General features: G+C 33.7%; 1 protein-coding gene and 1 long non-coding RNA gene across 6 annotated transcripts in view; one reads left to right on the forward strand and one right to left on the reverse strand.

Moving 5' to 3' along the window:
* LOC132528792 (uncharacterized) overlaps window positions 1-21018 on the forward strand; it is a 738513-nt gene that overhangs the window by 387916 nt on the left and 329579 nt on the right. The gene's annotated exons all lie outside the window — the stretch shown is intronic.
* The window catches only part of CCDC91 (coiled-coil domain containing 91), a 398338-nt gene that overhangs the window by 126027 nt on the left and 251293 nt on the right, over window positions 1-21018 (reverse strand). For all 5 annotated transcript variants that reach the window (XM_060166652.1, XM_060166648.1, XM_060166650.1 and 2 more), the window contains 2 exons: window positions 887-979; window positions 730-798 (listed from right to left, as the gene is read on the reverse strand). In XM_060166652.1, the coding sequence (XP_060022635.1) occupies window positions 730-798; window positions 887-979 (162 nt within the window). The remainder of the gene's footprint in view (window positions 1-729; window positions 799-886; window positions 980-21018) is intronic.

Genomic DNA, 21018 nt, shown 5'->3' on the forward strand with positions numbered 1-21018 from the left:
TGACTTTAAAAACCACATACCTTGATACATACATACATATATACATACATACACACACACACACACACACACACACACTCATTACTTGTATGATATCTATCAAATACCAAGTGGATATTAGTGTTCCTATGTAGATATATTATTTTAAACAAGTGATTAATAATCTAAATGTAAAGCATTTCAATATCATCATTATCTTGTGTAACGTAAATTTAACAAGAATATGAACATTAGAAGAAGAAAAAAAATTTTGATTTTTCTGGAATGAAATATTTTTAAAAGATTGACTAGGTGGTGCAGTGGTTGAGAGTCTGCCTGCTGATGCAGGGGACACGGGTTCATGCTCCGGTCTGGGAAGACCCCACATGCCGTGGAGCGGCTAGGCCCGTGAGCCACGGCCGCTGAGCCTGTGTGTCCGGAGTCTGTGTTCCGCAACGGGAGAGGCCACAACAGTGAGAGGCCCGCATACCGCAAAAAAAAAAAAAAAAAAAAAAATGTAGATTGACTAACCATTAATAAACTCAGTTTGTTAATTCCACTTATTTACAAAGAAACTGATTGTTACTGATGGGTCTCTACCAGGCAAATAATTAGACATAAAGATGACAAAAACAATTCTTATATGAGACCAACAACATTCATTTTAGGCTTTGAGGTGGGGGTAAACATAACAAAAGCAGAACTATAATTGAAATTAAGCTACAGAATAAACTTTTCAGAGAGAAATACCTTTGCAGCAGATACTAATGCTTCTTTATTTCTTTGCCTTTCTTCCTCCAAACATTTTCCCAATATTTCCTGTAAATGATAAGACAGCTAGACATTAAAGTATTATTTGAGGTAACAGAACATTCTTTCCACAGTCCAAGCAAACTTAAAGTATTACCTTCTGTTCTTGAGATTGCTGAGTCAAAGCTTCCTTTATTTTTTCTTTTAACAGTTCCTTCTCTGTGGCAAGCATTTCAAGGAGCCTCTGATGCTACAAGGAAAGATAACTGCATTATGATTATGGCTCTGAGACTGATAATCTATCAACACGGAGAACAGCTGGTAGAATTCATTTGAAGTAGTTACTAGAGGAGAGAAGAAAGTTTGCTAAAATGAAGGCTTAGGAGCCAAAAAACCTGAATTCACCTTTCTTCCATCAGTCAAGATATACTTTTTTCGCCCCCAAACTCAATAAAGTACATGACATGAGATCTAATTTAAAAACATTCCAAATATGAAGTGAATCAGAAAATGATAAAATGTCCTTTCCTAAAATTAAATTTGGAAAATTTACTCATTAAAATTATTATTAGCTTGCAGTAAGAGAGCAATCAGATTATAACTGATGTTTGCCTGATGAATAATTATCTTAACAGATTATTTGTGTTTCTAGTAAAGCACTGTTACAGAAATTGAAAGATGACTGTTCTCATCTCAAGATTTTACCATAGATTCAAAAAAATAAATCTATGAAAACAGTCAAAGGAATATTATGTGATAGCTAATGTTAAAGAATATAAAGTTCATGTATTTATTTTTATTCCAATGTACTAATGAAAAAGCACACAGAGCCATCAGCTAATTATCATGGACTAGACAACTGGAGTTTGAACGAAGTTTTCTTAAGAAAGTTCAACATTTGTAGCCTCAATATCTTCAACACAGATAAGCCAGATACTTGTTCTGAACAGTGCTCTTAGGGAAAACAAAACATATATACACATACATATACATATATACATATACATACATATTCCTACCCACATAGATTTCTCATTCAGTTACTAAAGGCAAGTAAGATATTTTCTCAGATTTAGAATGCCATTTACATAGAAGCCTCCTTTAAATATAAACCAACTCTGACACCCAATATTTTAAAACAGATCTATGTCATTCAAAGTTGTTCTGATTTAAAACATTTTTTAGGCAGGCAGTCTACATTGAGAGTAAGTGACCAAATAGAAAGTCAAGATAATCTATTATTCCTGTTTTTAATTTTAATGTTTTTATCTTTATGTTTCAAGAAAACAAGAAAAATTACAAAAATGTGGTTTTTCTTTAAAAACAAATCCAAACTGTGATATAAATCATGACATGGTGATGGGAAATTATTGGTACCATATGAATTTGTGAAAAGCATTTGACTAATAAATCAGTAGGCTTAGCATATGATATGTAATAATAACTGAGACTTTAATGTTCTATTCTTTGAAAGTCTAGATGCGCACAGAATTTCATAGTCAGAAACAATACCTAATCCTATTTATAAAACACGCATGATAAAATGTGTTTTACCAGGCAAATAATTAGACTTCAAAATGATAAATATAATACAATTCTCATATGAGACTGAAAATATTCAATTTAGGCTTTGCGATGGGAGTAAACATAACAAAAACAGAACAAGTAAAAATTATTGGAATTAAACTGCAAAATAAAGTTCTCAGAGGCATCAATAATTCTGAAAATGATTTCTCCTTAAAATGAATTGTTATATTAATAAGTCAGACTAATCAATAAGTAATTAACTATAAGTAGGCCATGCTTTTCCAGGGGTCCAACAAGAACTAGTCAAAGAGGATAACATTAGCTAAAAATGACAATGCAATGACAATGACAATGCAATAAAAATTCATTCCTGAGCTTCATTTCTTAATTCTGACAGTATACTATAATAGAAGACTATTTTTGAGCTTGTTTGAGCCAAAATAAACCTCACATTATCATTTGAAAGAAGCATCCTACATAAAATATACCCTAAGTAAAAGCATAGATCTACTTGAGAAAATACAAGTGACTGACTTTACTTTAGATAGATAGATAGCTAAAAATAGCTAACTTTTTTGACCACTTTAAAGTTTCAGACACTGTTACAAGTGCTTTACATGTGGTTGTACCATATTAAACACAACAGATTGCTAAATCAGATGACATTCTTCCTCATTTTCAGATGAGTGATCTGAGACCCAGAGAGGCTAAGTAATTTACCAGCTCTCAAATGAAGAGCTTCAGCAATAATTATATCTGCACACTCATGTTCAGCAGTAGTAATCACTTAATAGATAAAAGCAGTGCCACTATTACCTCGTTACTAAAGCTACATAATATAAGTAGTATGTCTGGTAAGACCTCACTTCCATTTGGCTTTAAAAGAATGTGAATAATCTATGCTTTTGATTTTGTTCAGAATAATATTAAAATAAGATAATTTTTTGAATAAATATCAGTTGATATTAGGAAAGATGACTCAGAAAGATGCTGAATGGTCTGGCAAAAGTTTATGTCTTAAACAGTTAATTTGTAAAGTGAATGATCCACAAGTGGCTAATTGAGAACGATATAGGGGCTTCCCTAGTGGCGCAGTGGTTGAGAGTCTGCCTGCTGATGCAGGGGACACGGGTTCGTGCTCCGGTCTGGGAGGATCCCACATGCCGCCGAGTGGCTAGGCCCATGAGCCATGGCCGCTGAGCCTGCGCTCCGCAACGGGAGAGGCCACAACAGTGAGAGGCCCGCGTACCGCAAAAAACAAAAAAAAGAAGAACCATATAAAGTTCAATAAAATATACTGTTTTTGTAAGAATCACATACATTCATCGTGAAAAATGTAAAGAAGTGAAAATCATCCAGGGTTCCATTACCCAAAGAAAATCACTGATAGCACTTAGACAAACAACCTTCTGGAGAGCTTTCTGTGTATTTAAATACATAGATATACACAAACATTTAAAATAATATGTTTATAATACTGTTCTGTAATCTTTTGCACTCAAGAAAGGTACTGACATATTTCTATATAAATACAACTATGCTATTTTTTGTTTTATTAAATTAAATTTACATTTTATCATTGTGCTATCTATACACATTCATGTTGTCTGCAATATTTCAATTTAAAAAAAATCTTGATTTTTATGCATGCATCTTTGTGAACCTGTGAATTACAGTCTTACGAAAAATTCCTAGAAGCAGTATGAGCAGGTTGAAAATTGAGCATGTTTTATATTTTGATGCATACCTTCAAACTGTACTCCAGAGAGAAAATACCAAATTACAAACAATAGCAGGACAAGGGATGAGGGAGATGATCCTAGAGAACAGAATCATGGACTATAACGGCAGCTAACTAAGGAAACCAGAGAGAAAATACCAAATTACAAACAATAGCAGGACAAGGGATGAGGGAGATGATCCTAGAGAACAGAATCATGGACTATAACGGCAGCTAACTAAGGAAACTGTTCCACTGGAACAATATCCTATATATGTTGATTTTCTATTGGTCTTTTCTTTCTTAAAATTGTTTAAATTATAAATTAAATCATAAATCTTCATGGTAGAAATTCAACTATATATTTTAATATCTTATTTTTAAATTAAATTGTCTTAAAGGAAAGTTTACCCTCATATACTAATTTGTAAATTATTACATATCATTTCGCTACCAGCTTGTCCATCTCTCTATGTAAATTTATAAATATGTTAATGCATTTTTTCCCAACCATCATACAAGAAATATTTGCTTGGTCTGTACCAACATCTGACAGTGTACTAGTTTCCAGGGATGCTGCTCTCATGGACATTAATGTCTAACAGACAATCCATGAAACATAAATAACATTTTCTTATATTTGACTTGTAGAACTATTTTATAAAACAAATTTTCTTCAACAAATACCATAACAACTAATTTTTTCCCAAAACACATGTAACTTTTTAAAAGTAGGAAGTACCAAATATGATTTGGAAATAAATAAATAAGTAGAAATAAACTTTTAAAAATATACAAATTTTAAATAAAAAGTTCTAATAGGAAAAAAATACAGTTATCCCTGAGTATCCATGGGGCATTGGAGGTCCAACTAATTATAAGTGCTTTTACAGGAACAGATGGCAATAAAAGAGAAGGTGGCCATAATAATTAAGACCTCAATTATTACAGTACAATATTCTTGCCTTTCATTTACTAATATTAACTATTTGTGGATAAAATATGTCTACAGTGAGAAACAGATAGTTTACGACATATAAACACCTCAGGACAGTGCCTGTTAAATAGTAAAATTTAAATGTTAAGTGCTATTATTACAATACTACTTCTACTTCCTTTATATATTTTGGTAAAAAATATATATAACAAAAATTTCCATTTTCACCAATTTGAAATGGACAAGTGGCATTAATTATACTCACAATGCCATACAACCATCATCACTATTTCAAAATGTTTTCATAATCCTCATCAGAAATTCTGTACCCATCAAGCAATAACCCATTCTTCCTCATCCCAGCCCCTGGCAACCTCTAATCTACTTTTCATCTCTATGAATTTGCCTATTCTAGATACTTCATATACATGGAATCAAACAGTAATTGTCCCTTGTATCTGGTTTATTTCACTCAGTATAATGTTTTCAAGGTTCATCAGTGTTGTGGTATGTATCTGAACATCATTCCTTTTTATGGTTGAATAATATTCCACTGTACATACATACCACTTTTATTTATCTATTCACCTGTTGAGGGACACTGGAGTTGTTTCCACTTTTCAGCAATTATGAATAATGCTGCTAAACATTCACGTACAAATATCAATAAATAATATTCGCAATACAGCAATGTACAGAGGTTCCAATCTTTCCATATTCTTTACAATATTTTACTTTCTGCTTTTTAAATTATTATTACTATAGTCATCTTGGCAATCTCATGTGGTTTTTATTTGCATTTCACTATTGACTAAGCATGTTGAACATCTTTACAAATGTTTCTACTTCTGATACTATAACTACTCCTTTTCAACTATTACTAGTATTGTCTGTACAAGAAGGAAAATGATTGGAGCTCTTTTTGCAGTTTTTATAGGGGACAGTAGTAGAAGGTGCGCTGGATTTGAGGTTTTTTCATTGACATATTCTTCCAGAAGTAGCAATGTCTTTCCTCTCTGGGCCAGATATTATTTTAGTTATTTAATCACAATAAGCTAGAAATTATAAAGTATCAACCTTTGGCCAAAAAGGTTTCAGACTCCCTTTATTATATCTAAAATAAAGTATAAAGTATATCTGGAGATTGCCTGTATTACTTCTGCCATCTGCCTCAACAGAGAATTGCTTAATTGTCTCAATTAACATTCAGCACCCTGGAAATGGCACACACGGATTTTGATGATATAAGAGATAGTCAGTACATTCTTTTGTACCTTACTAGCTGACCATTCCAAGGTGAGGATGTTCTGAACACCTTTTGTTACATACCTCAGAGCCGAAATTGAACCAATGAAAACATTTATCATATGACTCTTTTCAAATATTTATAATTTCGAAACAGAGATACTTTCTACAGAATTTGCAAGACATAGCCTTACAACATTTTGAGAGGCACTATGAAAATTAATTGAAATCTAAACCAGTAAATCTCATTCAAGAACAGTGAAGAGTTTATTATATTTTGTTTATCTAAAATATTCTATTGATTGCTTCTTAAAATTATATTGAAATTTTAGTAATTTTTAAAGCAAATTGAAGAAATAAATGCAAACCACAGAGTCCCATTAATCTTACAGAGTAGCTGCTTAATATAAGGGTATCAAGGACAGTCCTTTGAAATTTAGCTTAAAACAAAAGGCACTCAGGAATGGGTTATGCTTTTCCCCTCTTTTGGAAGAACTTTTTCCAAAAGAAAAATGTTTGATATATACTCAAATATAAATATAGAGGTTCTGTGGTTTTTACTTGATTCCTGTAAAAAAAAAAAAAAGAAATATAAAAAAATCTCTTCTTTCCTGTAATGTGAGTCATAGGAGATACTGTAAACAGATTTAATCACAATCATACGTAGTTTTTTGTGTATCAAATTTTAGACTAAGCAATCAGAGAAGCTCATGTTCAGGTATACTGTTATCCATTTATCACAGGTCCACAAACTTCACATTACTTTACATGTATGTGGTGTGTGTGTAGTATATATTCTATAAAGCAAACTCAACAAGTATCTTCTTTCACTTTCTAGAAAGCACAAACACTGAAAAAGATCAAGCGATCTGGTAGGATGGTCTTAAAGCACATCTTCCTATAAGCCTCCATTTAACACGATTTGAAAGACACTTAATAAATTTAATAAACGTCTTAATATAAAGAGAGTCACACACAACTGTTTTATCTCTTCATGGGCCAACACATTAAATATTGTTTGGAAAGAAAACCTAAATAAGATGACCTATGGGATTAAATCTACGCAGTTACCACAAACTCAATAATATTAATAAACTTCTTAAAGTGAATAAAATAAGACTAAAGATAAGCTATACTAGATTTATTTCACCCAAATAGATATAATTTCTAATAGGCATGAAAAAAATGTAAGCAAATAGGTTATTCCTCCTACTTAAACAGGCCTTTAACCTGAGGGAGTGATATAAAGGGATGAAGCAAAAACTGGGGAAGAAGGCAAGGATGATGTCTCTCACCTCAGCTTTTCATCATCGTACTGGAAGTCTTAGCTAATGAAATAGTGTAAAAATAGGAAATAAAAAGGAAGAAGAAATTAAGCTGTCTTTGTTCACAGATGACATGATCATCTTTGTAGAAAATCTTGAGGAATTGACAAAAAAAATTCCTGAAACTAATACGCAATTATAATAAGGTTGCAGTATACAAGATTAATATACAAACGTCAATCCCTTTCCTACATAGCAAACAGTATGAAACTAAAATCACAATACACTTTACATTACCATCCCCCAAATGAAAAATTAAGGTATATATCCAACAAAATATGTACAAGATTTACATGAGAAAAACTACAAAATTCTGATGAAAGATATCAAAGAACAATTAAATAAATCAAAATATATTTCATGTTCATGAAAGGGAGACTGAATGTTGTCAAGATGTCAGTTCTTCCCAACTTGATCTATAAACACAATGTAATCTCAATCAAAATCCCAGCAAGGTATTTTGTGGATACTGACAAACTGATTCTAAAGATATGGAAAGACAAAAAAACAAAACATAAAAACAAAACAGAATGGCCAACACAATACTGAAGAACAACAAAGTTGGAGGACTGACACTCTCTGACTTCAAAACGTACTGTAAAGCTACAGCAATCAAAACAGTGTGGTATTGGCAAAAGAATAGACAAAGAACAGAGTTCAGAAATAGACCCCTATAAATACAGTCAACTGATCTTTGACAAAGGAGCAAAGGTAATACAATGTTATAAAGACAGTCTTTTTAACAAGTGTTGCTAGAATGATTGGACATCCACACGCAAAAATATGAATCTAGACAGCAACCTTACCTCCTTCACAAAAAGTAACTCAAAATGGATCATAGGCCTAAAATGCAAAACTTGTAAAATTCCTAGAAGATGACCTAGGAGAAAACCTAGATGAACTTAAAGGCAATGACTTTTCTGATACAACATCACAAGCACATTCCATGAAAGAAATAATGTATAAGTTGACTTTCCACTCAAGAATTCTACTAAAAATACACGTATATACTGACTACAAAGGAACATGAGAGGATTTTTTGGGGGTGATGGAAATGTTTAATTTTAATCTTCTTTTAGGTGGTAGTTGTGAAATTGTACAGGTCCGTCAAAATACAAAGAATGGTACACCTAAGAGGGTAGATTCTATTTATGTGAATTACACTTCAATAAACTTGAAGAAAAATATACACATACACTTTAAATTAATTTTTAACTCATACTATTTTTGTCCCTTAAAATGGACTTACTTTCTCTTCCAGGCAAAAGCCAATCTTTTCCCATTAAAATGTTACCTCTTTTGAATTCTTTCTTGAAAACTCAGAATGAATTGCCTGCTCTCTTATCTATAATCCCAGAGTATTTTGTTTCTATCACTAGTGTATTGTTTATTATATTTTATTTTAATTTATTTTATAGCTGTCTCCCATAATAAGGCTCTTAGTTTCTTGAAGGCAGAGAATGTTCTTATACTTTTAAAAAACCTTTTTATTAGACTGCCTAATATATTGAAAACTTTCAATTTAAGTTGACAACACCATTATAGGTACTCGTATTCAAGTGAAGTTCTAACAGTTATTAAAATGCCTGCCTAAAGATAACTTAATGAAAAAAAAAAGTATTGGATTAATATATGACTCTGATAGCAACAAGCAACTGTCTTTTTCTGTACTATGATGAAAGAAAAAAAAGTAGTGGTCACCTAAAAATTGTACACAAATATTATTGGGAAACTAATTAAATAACTCTAAGTGCAACCTGACCAATGCTTTAACAAGGTTACAGTTTGAACCACACCAGTCATCTGGTTTGCAAGATTTCCTGCTGGACATCAACACCAACCACTCGTTAGACCCAAAACCACCTTGGGAAATAGCTGTGGCTAAGATTTACACAGACCAGTAATGGACTAAATTACTGGTTCAGTTGAAAAACAGGTCAGCAGCATATATAACATGACAGAAATTGGAAAGTCAATAAAAAGAATTATATATCAGACTCCCAGCCCCACTCCTCAAAATTTAGCTGAAAGTTTTAAGACTCTGAAGTTGGAAGACTTAAAAAAGGTCTGGTAATTTTCTCACACAAACCTTACAATTATCATGAAATGCAGATTTGGTGAATAACACCTTGGGAAAGATTATCACATCTTTAATATCTTTTTGATGGGAAATGAAGTAATCACATCAAACACCTTTGGCATATTTTCTTAAAAAATTACACATCCATCTAGAGAAAGAATATAGAAAATAAAAAAACAATGACTCTTTCTCTTCCATATGCAAGAAAAACATATTCCCTAGACAATGAGGGGGATTTTTTTAGCAGAATATTTTATTTTCTCCAGTCTTATAAAACACATATTTTAAAACACAACATACTCCATTATTTCCCCCCAAATAAAATACATATATATATATATATATATATATGAAGCATATGAGGACACACAGTAAACACTGTGAATGATCATGAATGAGTATATTATATAATGAAAAATGCAATTTTAAGTTCTAACATCAGTTACAGATAGAATGCTTGACAAAAAATAATAGAATATTCAGAAGGGTTCAACCCTGGTCCTGATCAGCTTATGGTAGGGACCAACAGTTTTCAAATTCTGTCCAACAGAGTACTAGACATCTCCATCTCCACTTCAACTAGAGTCACTATGCCTTTATTGGTCTTGTTTGTAAGAAAAGTCTTCAATAGAAGATTTAATCTAAGAAAAGATTTGATGGCTAAAACAAACTTCCTAAAGTAGATAATGAAAACGTATATGCACACTTTTGGTTTCAGCTTTGACATGTAAAGAGCTTGGAAGATCACCCTGATTCTTAAAACAAGAAAAAAAGCTGAAACAAACTAAAGATCAATGACATGCCTTAGGTCTATGAGAGAACTGGGACAGGGCAAATCCCACCCCACCCCCCAAATTTACAACTAGGAAATCCAGCGAGTCACAGCCAAGATCATCTTACCTAGAGCAGAAGCTACTGGAGATATAAACTGGTAGGTGCTTGAATGGTAAATCTGAGGAACTGCTGGAGGCTGAGTGAGGATGTGTGACAGTGAGAACTCTTGAAAGCTGATGGCTTAGGGATTCCACACACTTTTATGGATTCTCCCCCCAGAAATCCCATCAGAATTTCAGTATGAAGAGCCCAGAAATTTCCCCTCATGGTTCTGTTGAGGGGAGTAGAAAAAGTGTGAATTATTATAACCACTGTGAATTATGCCTAGAGCATTCTCCATAACAAAAGCCTATTCTTTAGGTGAAAAGACTTTATCAAACCTTATAAACCTTCCACCTGGGCAAAAGGCTTTACCAAGATTCCAGCTCCCTCTAGCCTTCCTAGAGGGGGGAAAAAGCCAGCAAACACTTGTGAAGGTCACGGGCCCACTAAAAGATGAAGATTTAATCACAAGATTACAGAATACTTCCCCTCCCCAGTGCCTTATATCACCAAACCAATAAGGTTCTAGTATATTATAGTCCATAATAGTTGACAGAGCTGTAAGACACGGACTCTTCTAAGGAGTTCTTAGGGAAGCCAAAGACAAGAGGGGAGACAAAAACAAAAACCTTTAAGGAATCTGAACCCTCTGGTAACTTACAGCAACAGAAAATATTAAACACAGCTACTCACTTCTAAACAAATTAACAAAACCTCCCATTAAGAGTCTATTTACCTCTATTCCGATTACATGTTACAACATGTTCATCTTTTTTTTAAATTGAGGTATACCTGACATATAACACTATATTAATTTCAGGTACGTGTATTGATTTGATACTTGTATATACTGAGAAATGATCACTACAATAAATCTAACATTGGTCACCATACATAGATACAAAATTATCTTTTAACAAAAAAATTATAAGCATACTAAAAGGCTAAAAAGTCTGAGGGAACAAAAAAAAGGCATCAGAACCAGTTTCAGATATGACAGAGATTTCTGAATTATCAGACTGGAAATTTAAAATAAAGATGATTAATATGTTGAGGAAGCTAATGGAAAAAGAAGATAACATGCAAGAACAGGTGGATAATGTACAGATGGGAACTCTAAGGAAGAAACAAACGGAAATACTAGAAGTCAAAACAGAAGAAAAGAATGACTTTGATGGGTTCATCAGTAGAGTCAACCTAACCAAGGAAAGAACCATGAGCATTAAGATAGGTCAATAGGGGCTTCCCTGGTGGCGCAGTGCTTGAGAGTCCGCCTGCCGATGCAGGGGACACGGGTTCGTGCCCCGGTCCGGGAAGATCCCACATGCCGCGGAGCAGCTGGGCCCGTGAGCCATGGCTGCTGAGCCTGCGCATCCGGAGCCTGTGCTCCACAACGGGAGAGGCCACAACAGTGAGAGGCCCGCGTACCGCAAAAAAAAAAAAAAAAAGATAGGTCAATAGAAACTTCCTAGACTTAAGTAAAAAGTGGGGGAGGAGGGGAGGAAAACAAAAACACAGAGCAGAACAGTCAAGAATCATGAGACAATTTTAAAAAGCATAACATATGTGTAACTGAAATACCAAAAGGAGAAGAAAGAATAAAGCAGAAGAAATAGTTGAAGTAATAATGGCCAAAATTTTTCTAAAATTAATGACAAATACCAAACCACAGATCCAGGAAGCATAGAGAAAATCAAGTAAGATGAACACCAAAAAAACCCCACAAAACCCCTACACCTATGTGATCATATTCAAATAGCAGGGTTAAAAAAAAGAAAAAGAAAAAATCTTGGAAGAAGCCAGAGCAGGAAAAAAACACTTTACTTACAAGAGGAAAAGGATAAGAATGACAGTAGATTTCTCTTCAGAAACCATACAAGCTAAGAGAGTGAAATATTTAAAATGTTGAAAGAAAAAAAATCATCAAGAAGAAAGAGCAGAGGTTTGCCATACCACATATTAACATATACCACACTGTAATAAAACATAGTAATAAAAATAGTATGTTATTTATACAAAAATAAACAGATTAGTGCAAGAGAACAGAAAGCTCAGAGACAGACCCATGTATACATGGGAACTTAATATACGATAAAGAAGCACCACAAAAAAACAATGTATAGAGTAAACTGTTTGTTCAGTGCTTCTCAAACTTTTGCATGTATTAGAATCACCTGAAAGATTTGTTAAGAGATTGATCAGTCCAAGAGCAGAGTTTATTTTTTTTAAGTTTTTCCATCTTTATTGAGATATAGTGGACATATAACATTGTGTAAGTTTAAAGTGTGCGATGTAACTTTTTAATTCAATTAAAAGCTATCTTATATTATTATGTATTCCTGCTTCAGATTTTGATAGGAGGGGAATATTCTTTTCCTGATAACAAAAGTGACTCTTCAATTTATTGTCTCCCAAGAGCAGAGTTTTGGATTCAGTAGTCTGCAGTAGTGCTAAGGAACTTGCGTTTCCAACTGTGCCCAAGTGAAGCTGATACTGAAGCTGCTGGGTCAAGAACTACAGTTTGAGATCCATGGCCTTAGTGTTTTCAGCAGCTCGGTTGAGCGGAAGAGAGCAAACTCAGGTGTCGGAGTTGCTGATTAAGCAAAGATGAGCCAAAATGAGAGTAATAAAGAAGGCTTTAATCACTTACTGGTCTGGTATAAGCAAGTGGCTAAAACCCCTTGACTCCGTGGAACTGAGCACAAGGTGAAGGCCAGGTGAATCAGCACAGAAGTGGGAGTCATCTCACTGCTGCAGGAGCACTGAACAAAAGTCTCTGGATGTTTTATGGACCCTGGGGTGGGAGGGAAAAAAAGGCAGGCAGGACGAGGAGAGGAAAAGTACTGAAGACTGAGTCAGAGTGGGGAAGAGTTCTCTCTCCTCCTCCCACTAAGGAGGCCTGGGCAGAAGCACCTGAAGAAGATTTCTGCCCAGGGCCTCAGATAAAGAGCATTAGGAATGAAGGCACCTGAGGCAGAAATGCAGCTATGTGAAGAGCATGGCCAGCAGTGGGGCCTGAATACTTGAATGCAGCACCCTTCAAAGGCTACAATGTACTTTCCCTCTGAGACCTGCCAGGTAAAGCCTTTGTAACTGCCTAGAATCAGACCTGAAAAAAATCACATATAGGTTTTTAACCAGGAACCAGACTCCTTAAGTATATGCTACTAGGGAAAGTGGCTCATTTTAGGGAGAAACATGAAAATGGATACTGAATCTTTATCTAACATTATAAACAAAGTAAGACTACAGGGATAAAATACCAAAATATGAAAGGTAAAATTATAAAGTTAATAAGAAAAACATGTACAAATAAGCCTTTGGCTGTAAGGACAATAAAGAAATTCTTAAAGAAATTTAGTACAAACCACAAGGCAAAAATGATTAATTGGATTACATCGAAATAAGGGATTTTTTTTTTAGCAATAGATACTAAGAACCAAGTTAGTATTCCATTTACAGATGAAAGAAATTTGTCTTATCTAAAAACCTTTAGGGATTAATATTTCAATTGACAAAGAACCCCTGCAAACTGACAAGAAAAATAGATCAAACTCAATTTAATAAAAAAAAGGTTAATGAATAGGTAATTTATTGAAAAGTTAATCCCCAAAGTTAACAAACTTATGATAAGACATTTAAGTTAAGAATGAGGTATCTATCGCTTATTAAAAAAAGTAAAAATTTGGGAATTCCCTGGTGGTCCAGTGGTTGAGACTTGGTGCTTTCACTGCCGTGGGCCCAGGTTTGATCCTTGGTCCAGGAACTAAGATCCTGCAAGCCTCATAGTGCAGCCAAAAAAAAAAAAAAAAAAGTAAAAGTTAGAAGCTGGACAATGCTAGGTCTTTGGGGAAAAATGGGGATGTAGGAACCTGTGCATCGCTGGCAGGATGATAGCCTGGTCACCACCACTCTGGAGAACAAACTGGCAGCACTTAGTTAAATATCTGCATGGCCTATCATACAGCAGTTACACTCTTGGATGGAGATGATGATAAGAATAGATAGATGAACAGACCTTTTGCTTTTGTTTTTTTTTCTTGCACATTATAAGGGCACATAAAAGTTTCTGGGTTGGTGAAGAGTTAAGAGACAACCTAGATGTCCATTATGGGTGAGTAGATAGAAGAAAAAGGTGAATTCATACTATGGATTCTGAAATTTAGAAAAAGAAATTCAATTTATACATAGTAACGGATAGTATTTACATGAACATAAAGCAACAGTTTTAGATTTTTTAAGCAAAATGTTCAGTGGATCTCTCTTAGAAGCATAGGAAACAATGCATTCTGTACATAAGAAAATTTTCGTAAAATAAAAATACATGCACACAAAATAATAACACACAGATTACAAGAACACATTCAAGTAAGGACACATTAAAATGGTTCCCCCAATCAGAGGGAAGACACTGGGAGCAGGGAACAAGGATAAAAATTTTATGTATGTATACATACATACACTCACACACACACACACACACACACACACACACACAGGGGAGGGCCTTGTAAGACACAAGAGGATAATATGCCAAGAACTGAGGAGTATGATTACCTTTCTTCACCTAAGGTTAAAAAATAAAAAGATTACAATTACATCGATAAAGTGAAAAACTGTGTTACTGACAGCTAGCCCAAGAGGAAGAACTGTGAATGGAAACAAAAACCATATTTTTCAAAACACACTTGAATCACAAAATAAATAAACTGTGCCAGACCTGGCATGACGTGTATGACAGACTATGCAAGCTCTCATCTTTTAACGACATTTCACTCAGACCCATACATTCCAAGAACACAGAAAAACCAACCTAACAGGAACTCTAGACAGAGTCGTGTATTCTAAAGATCACAGACTGTCACAGCAACTTTTAAAATACACTTGATCTTAGCCAAAAGACCAAGAAGCGATGAGCAACTTTTAAAATAAATTCTGACAAATCTTTGCAAGACCATTCTATGACCAATTATAACCCCCCCAACTCTATCATAATTCATCCCTACTCCCCCTTTTAGAGACATTCATAGTCCCCTTGGTATGTATTATCCTTTGCTGCAGCAAGCTTTAAACCACACTCTGTTAGACTACAGGTGAGTTCTTGGCAGACTTTGACTCATGGGTTTTAACAGGAAGGAAGGCACGGTGGAGTAAACAGAAGTGGCTGGTCTGGAACAGCTGGAAGCTGCTGGCACTCTAGAGCTTTCCATCTACTCCAGGTCCTTCTACTCTGAGGAGAGCCTACAGAAGCACTGTTTTGGGCACAACTGCAAATTCTTCATGTAAGCTCTGTTCCAGGTAGTCTAATCTATTTGTTCCATTCATTTTAATGCAAAAGCAATATAAATATTAAATTAGTTAATAGAGTAAAATGCTTAGAGCATGCACATATATAGCATAATTGTACATGCTTTTCTGGACATGCTACTTATGGTAAATCTGGTAATTTTATAATCTGAACTTCAGTCCTCACTTCACCTATTTATTTCCTCTTTCATTGCCGCTCATACTATCGATGTGTTAAAACATGAAAGGAGGGCTTCCCTGGTGGCGCAGTGGTTGAGAGTCTGCCTGCCGATGCAGGGGACACGGGTTCGTGCCCCGGTCCAGGAAGAACCCACATGCCGCGGAGCAGCTGGGCCCGTGAGCCATGGCCGCTGAGCCTGCGCGTCCAGAGCCTGTGCTCCGCAACGGGAGAAGCCACAACAGTGAGAGGCCCGCGTACCGCAAAAAAAAAAAAAAAAAAAAAAAAAAAAGAACAAACATGAAAGGAATAAATGGAAAACTCATAGCTATCTATGAAAAGTTTTTTTGAGATAACCTAATGGGTCACCATTTCTTGAAATAGATCTTGAAAGGAGTTCAAATGAGAATTTAAATGCAGAATATTACTTCCAAGCTTGATTCAGACAATCCTTGTGGCCACCGAAACAATGCTTTGAGTGACCAGGTAACAGAACTATATTTCATCTAACATCAAATTTCTGATTCGTGAGTTTTAATCATAAGGTACCAAAAAGAATGATTAGCTTTCCAATATGAATTATTAAATTGCTTATATGATAGAGAATCCATTGAGGATCTTTCTCACGTCTCCATTTTTCATTAAAATCATTATTTAAAACAGAACACATTTTTAAAACCCTGAGCAAAGAAAATAAATTTAGTAGGTAGAAACTAGTTTTCAGGATAACTTTTCTGCAATAAGCAGCTATATGTTATTATTTCTGCTATCTACTTTCAATACTTTATTTTCTAAAAGCTAATAAAAAGTATTTCATGGGAAATTATTTCTACCCAAAGAACTAATTTTATCCAGAGTGGATATTTTAAAGAAAATATTAACATTTCTGCAGGAAAATATCCACGACATTGGTTTACAGAAGTAAAATTTTTTTTAAAAAAGTTGTAATTGTAAAGATAGAAAGGTTTTTAAAAACTATTCAAATTAAGGATTGGACTAAACAGCCTACCACTATATAGAATATTCTCATATCATGTCCTTAAATTTAGCAAAAGATATTTATGAATCTAGACAAATGAGGACATTTTAAATCAACAAAGACAATGTCAACTCTACTTATGTCCCTGTCAATCTGGATCTCCATTCAGCAAACACCCAGTGAATGTAAAATTAAATTCAATTTCTAGAATCACAAAATCTTTAGATCAGAAATGAACTTAAAAGACACAATCTGACTACTCATCCAATGCTTGAAACCCCTCCACAAATTATCCATTAAATGATTGCAGATGTTATAAGTTTACTCCAGAGAAAGGAAATTTGCTACCTGAAGGGAACACTACTCACTCACTATCCCTTTATATTAGGTTGAAATATGTGAAATAGTTATAGGTAAAAATGGTCTAATATAGCCTATTTCATATCAACACAATACCATTAGGTGAACCTTATACCACTTTGTATTTTCATGTTGAGTTAAAATGTTTCCTTCTAGCTTCAGTACCCTAGTTCTATAAGGTTCCAAAATAAGTCTAATCTTTTTTCATATAACAATCTTCCAAATAGGCGACTTATTTCAAGTATCTTAAATTGTTTTCTATACTATATGTCTGCATGTGCCTTCAACCTTGTATCCGCTGTCCATTAAATATCTTCCAATTTGAATACATACTTTTAAAAGTATGACACTCAGTACTGAAAGGAATTATGTGATATAAGTCTAAAAAGAGTGGTACCTCCCTCTTCTCTTTTTTTTTTTTTTTGGAAAGTTAATTTCAATTACATCAGACTAAAATGACATTAGTTTTTAAAACTTGCCTTTACAACTTACTGTTAAATAAAAGCCCTAAATGTTAAATACATGTTGTATGGCTGAGTTTGGCTCCTAATTCTACTAAATGTTGAAGTTTTAAGTATGACATTAATTATTCCTTTTGAATTTCGACTTTGGATATAGCCCCACTACTCCAGCCTTTTAAAATACTCTAAATACAATTTAATGTCATATACAAATGTGTAAAAATGCTTTCAATATTTTTATCCAAATCATTGATAATAATATTGAGCAGAATATTGAGCAGAATAAGGATGAAGACATCACTGTGGCATTCCACTATAGATCATTCTTCTAAGTGGATATAAATATATAAATCCAAATATTTATATATTTGGTGGGACCATTTAGCCAATTTTTATCTAATGCCCTTGCCCTCATGTATTTCATACTTTTGTTTGCAATGATCTTTGAGAACTTAATTTATTAAATTTGAGATAATCTGTCCTGCTCCATTTCCCTGTCTATCCTAGTAAATCTGTCCTCCAAAGGGTAAGTTTAGTAGGACAATATTTTCTTAAGAATCCAACCTTGGTTCCAGAAGTCACCAATCGTCTTTAACAATCCATTCTGGAATCACGCTAGGAAACACCTCAATAATCACCAGTTTGTGAAATAATCTTTTTGAAAGTTTAGAATACTTTTGCATTTGTAGTGCAGAGTACTTAGCTCATTCTTTTATCACAGGTAATGTTTCACTGCTTTCATTTGCAAGTTCCTTGGTCACAATTCACCTGGACAGGCAATTATGTACATATTATCAGCTGACTGGTACACAATATCAATCTTCTCACTACTCTAGGGCTTCTGTTCCCCTTTACCAATGTCCTCTGTGAAAAAGTGATTTTTATACTGAGGGAGAGTAGTGAAAGAAAAAACAAAACACAACACAGGACTTAGAGAAGAAAAAATTAAACAGGAGTTAAGTTCTAATTTCTCCATTTGATCACTACAAATTTTCCCCCAAGCAATGAGTAGGACTATTCTTTCCATGGCTTTCTTCTTATGTAAACATTACTTACATTATTTTAAATGAGGATGATGATTGGCCTGTTTTCTCAAAGAATATATTCAGAAGAAAGAGGAAGTAAGCTTCTAATTTTCTGTATAGATTTCAATTTAAAATTTCACTTCTTTATTCACTCTCAAATTTACGCAGAGAATAAAGAAAAGTGAAGTATGTGGTAAGAGAAAAAATCCTATGGCTAGCCACAATCTGCCAACATTATCACTATATATATAAATTTGGGACAATAATTAGCAGGTAATAAAATGTGTTTTTCCTGGCAGATAAATGGTCTCAAGGCACACTTTTTCTGCATATTTTATGAGAATGAGACTCAAGTGATCCTGATGGTATGCTAAGAATGGATTAGAATAATAATGCCATAACTCTTATAAAAGTAATAAAAATTAGTGTTACTGTCTATAACCATTATAACAAATGAAGTTAAAAAAATTGGTAATATTTGTCATTAATGGATTCTTGTAAAATCTGAAATTTGATACCTACCCTTTTAGTCATACAAAGAGCAGTATGAAAAATTAATTACCAAAAAACGGATGAATTAACATAACTAAATGAATTTTGTTTGAATTTACAAGAAAACTAAACTTTGACTATTTTGATGTAATTATAGTACTTTTGGTTATGCACGGTAAAGACGACAACCAGGAATCTTCAATACCTTTCTAAATAAATAAATAATCATATGATAATACAGTAAGCATTTGGCATGTCCTAAAATGACAGAGGTGATAAGAGTGACATATGTAAATGGAGGCTTTCCAGCACTTTCATTGACTATATAAATAGCCAAACAAAACTCCAATACACAAATAGTACAGAGTATGTATAGAAAAGCATGACAAAGGGCTTAAGCGTCCTTAAAAGGTCATGGCAATCTCAAAGATAGGCAAATAAATACAAAGTACCAACTGCATTAGTCAGGATTCTCCACAGAAACAGGACCAGTGTGGGGAGGGAGAACTGAGATTTATTTATTTTAAGGAATTGGCTCATGCTACTGTAGGGGATTGCAACTACGAAATCCTTAGGGCAAGCAGGCAGGCTGGAAACTCATAGGATTTCTATGTTACAACATTGAGGAAGAATTTCTTCTTTCTTGGAAAACCACAGTATTTGTTCTTAAGATGTTCAACCCATGGGATGAGGCCCACCTACATTATTTAGGGTATCTCTTTTATTTAAAGTCAACTTACTATAAAGATTAGTTAAATCTACAAAATACCTTCACAGTAATATCTACACGAGTGTTTGACCGAATGACTGAGCACCACAGGCTAGCTAAGGTGAGACATAAAGTTAACCATTACACAAACCTAAAAGGTTTTATTTATCAAATTACCAGTTTAAAAATGTGTTGTTAAAAGCTCAGTGAATGAGCACCTTCTTGTATTGCTTGATAGTTATAAATTGGTAAACACAGAATTTTTTCAACATGTATTACAAAGTCTTAAACTGTTAATAATATTAAGAGTTAATAATGACAATAAAGATTCCTGCCATATAATTAATTTTACTTCTGTCAAAGAAAAATACAAAAACAAAAATAATATATGGGCAAAATTACTCATTGCAGCACTCTGTATACTGGAAAAAGAAAATCACAACTAACTTAAAAACATACCTGTAATGTTAATTAAATATGGGAAGATAAGCTATAATCACAAGTATGAGAAAATGAACAAACTGGTGAGGAATAGAATAAAATATAAATAGCACTTAAGTGGACTAAGGTTCTTTTCTTCTTCTTCTTCCTTTATCTTTCATTTTCCAAGAACAGGTAAACACTGAGGGCAACAGAGAGCTGCATGGGGGAAAGGACTGTGTTTTATTCACTGCTTTTTCTCCAGCACTCAGCAGAGTGTATAATACATACAGATGTCAAATATTTGCCTAATGAACACTACATATTTAAAACAGAAAAAAACATTGTAAACAAATGAACTATCTACATCTTTAGTTTCCTTATTTTTATTTCATTTTCATTTAGAGCTATTTGGATATCAAAGCCCACCTGATAACACTGCTAAAATACAACGATTTGATCTAAACCTATGTAGAATCATTTTAGGTTTCTCACACACATAAAAAATCAGAAATATTTCATCTAGAACCAAACTGAATATATCAAATCTTCTACATATTTCCTAGATTACATAATATATAAGAAGAGGGTACAGGATAAGAAGAGAGTACAGGCAATTTTCAGTAGATTTTAAAACACAGATGCTAATCTTTTTCTTTTTTTTTTTTT

Source organism: Lagenorhynchus albirostris, chromosome 11, assembly GCF_949774975.1.
Source record: "Lagenorhynchus albirostris chromosome 11, mLagAlb1.1, whole genome shotgun sequence".
Taxonomy (NCBI): Eukaryota; Metazoa; Chordata; class Mammalia; order Artiodactyla; family Delphinidae; genus Lagenorhynchus; species Lagenorhynchus albirostris.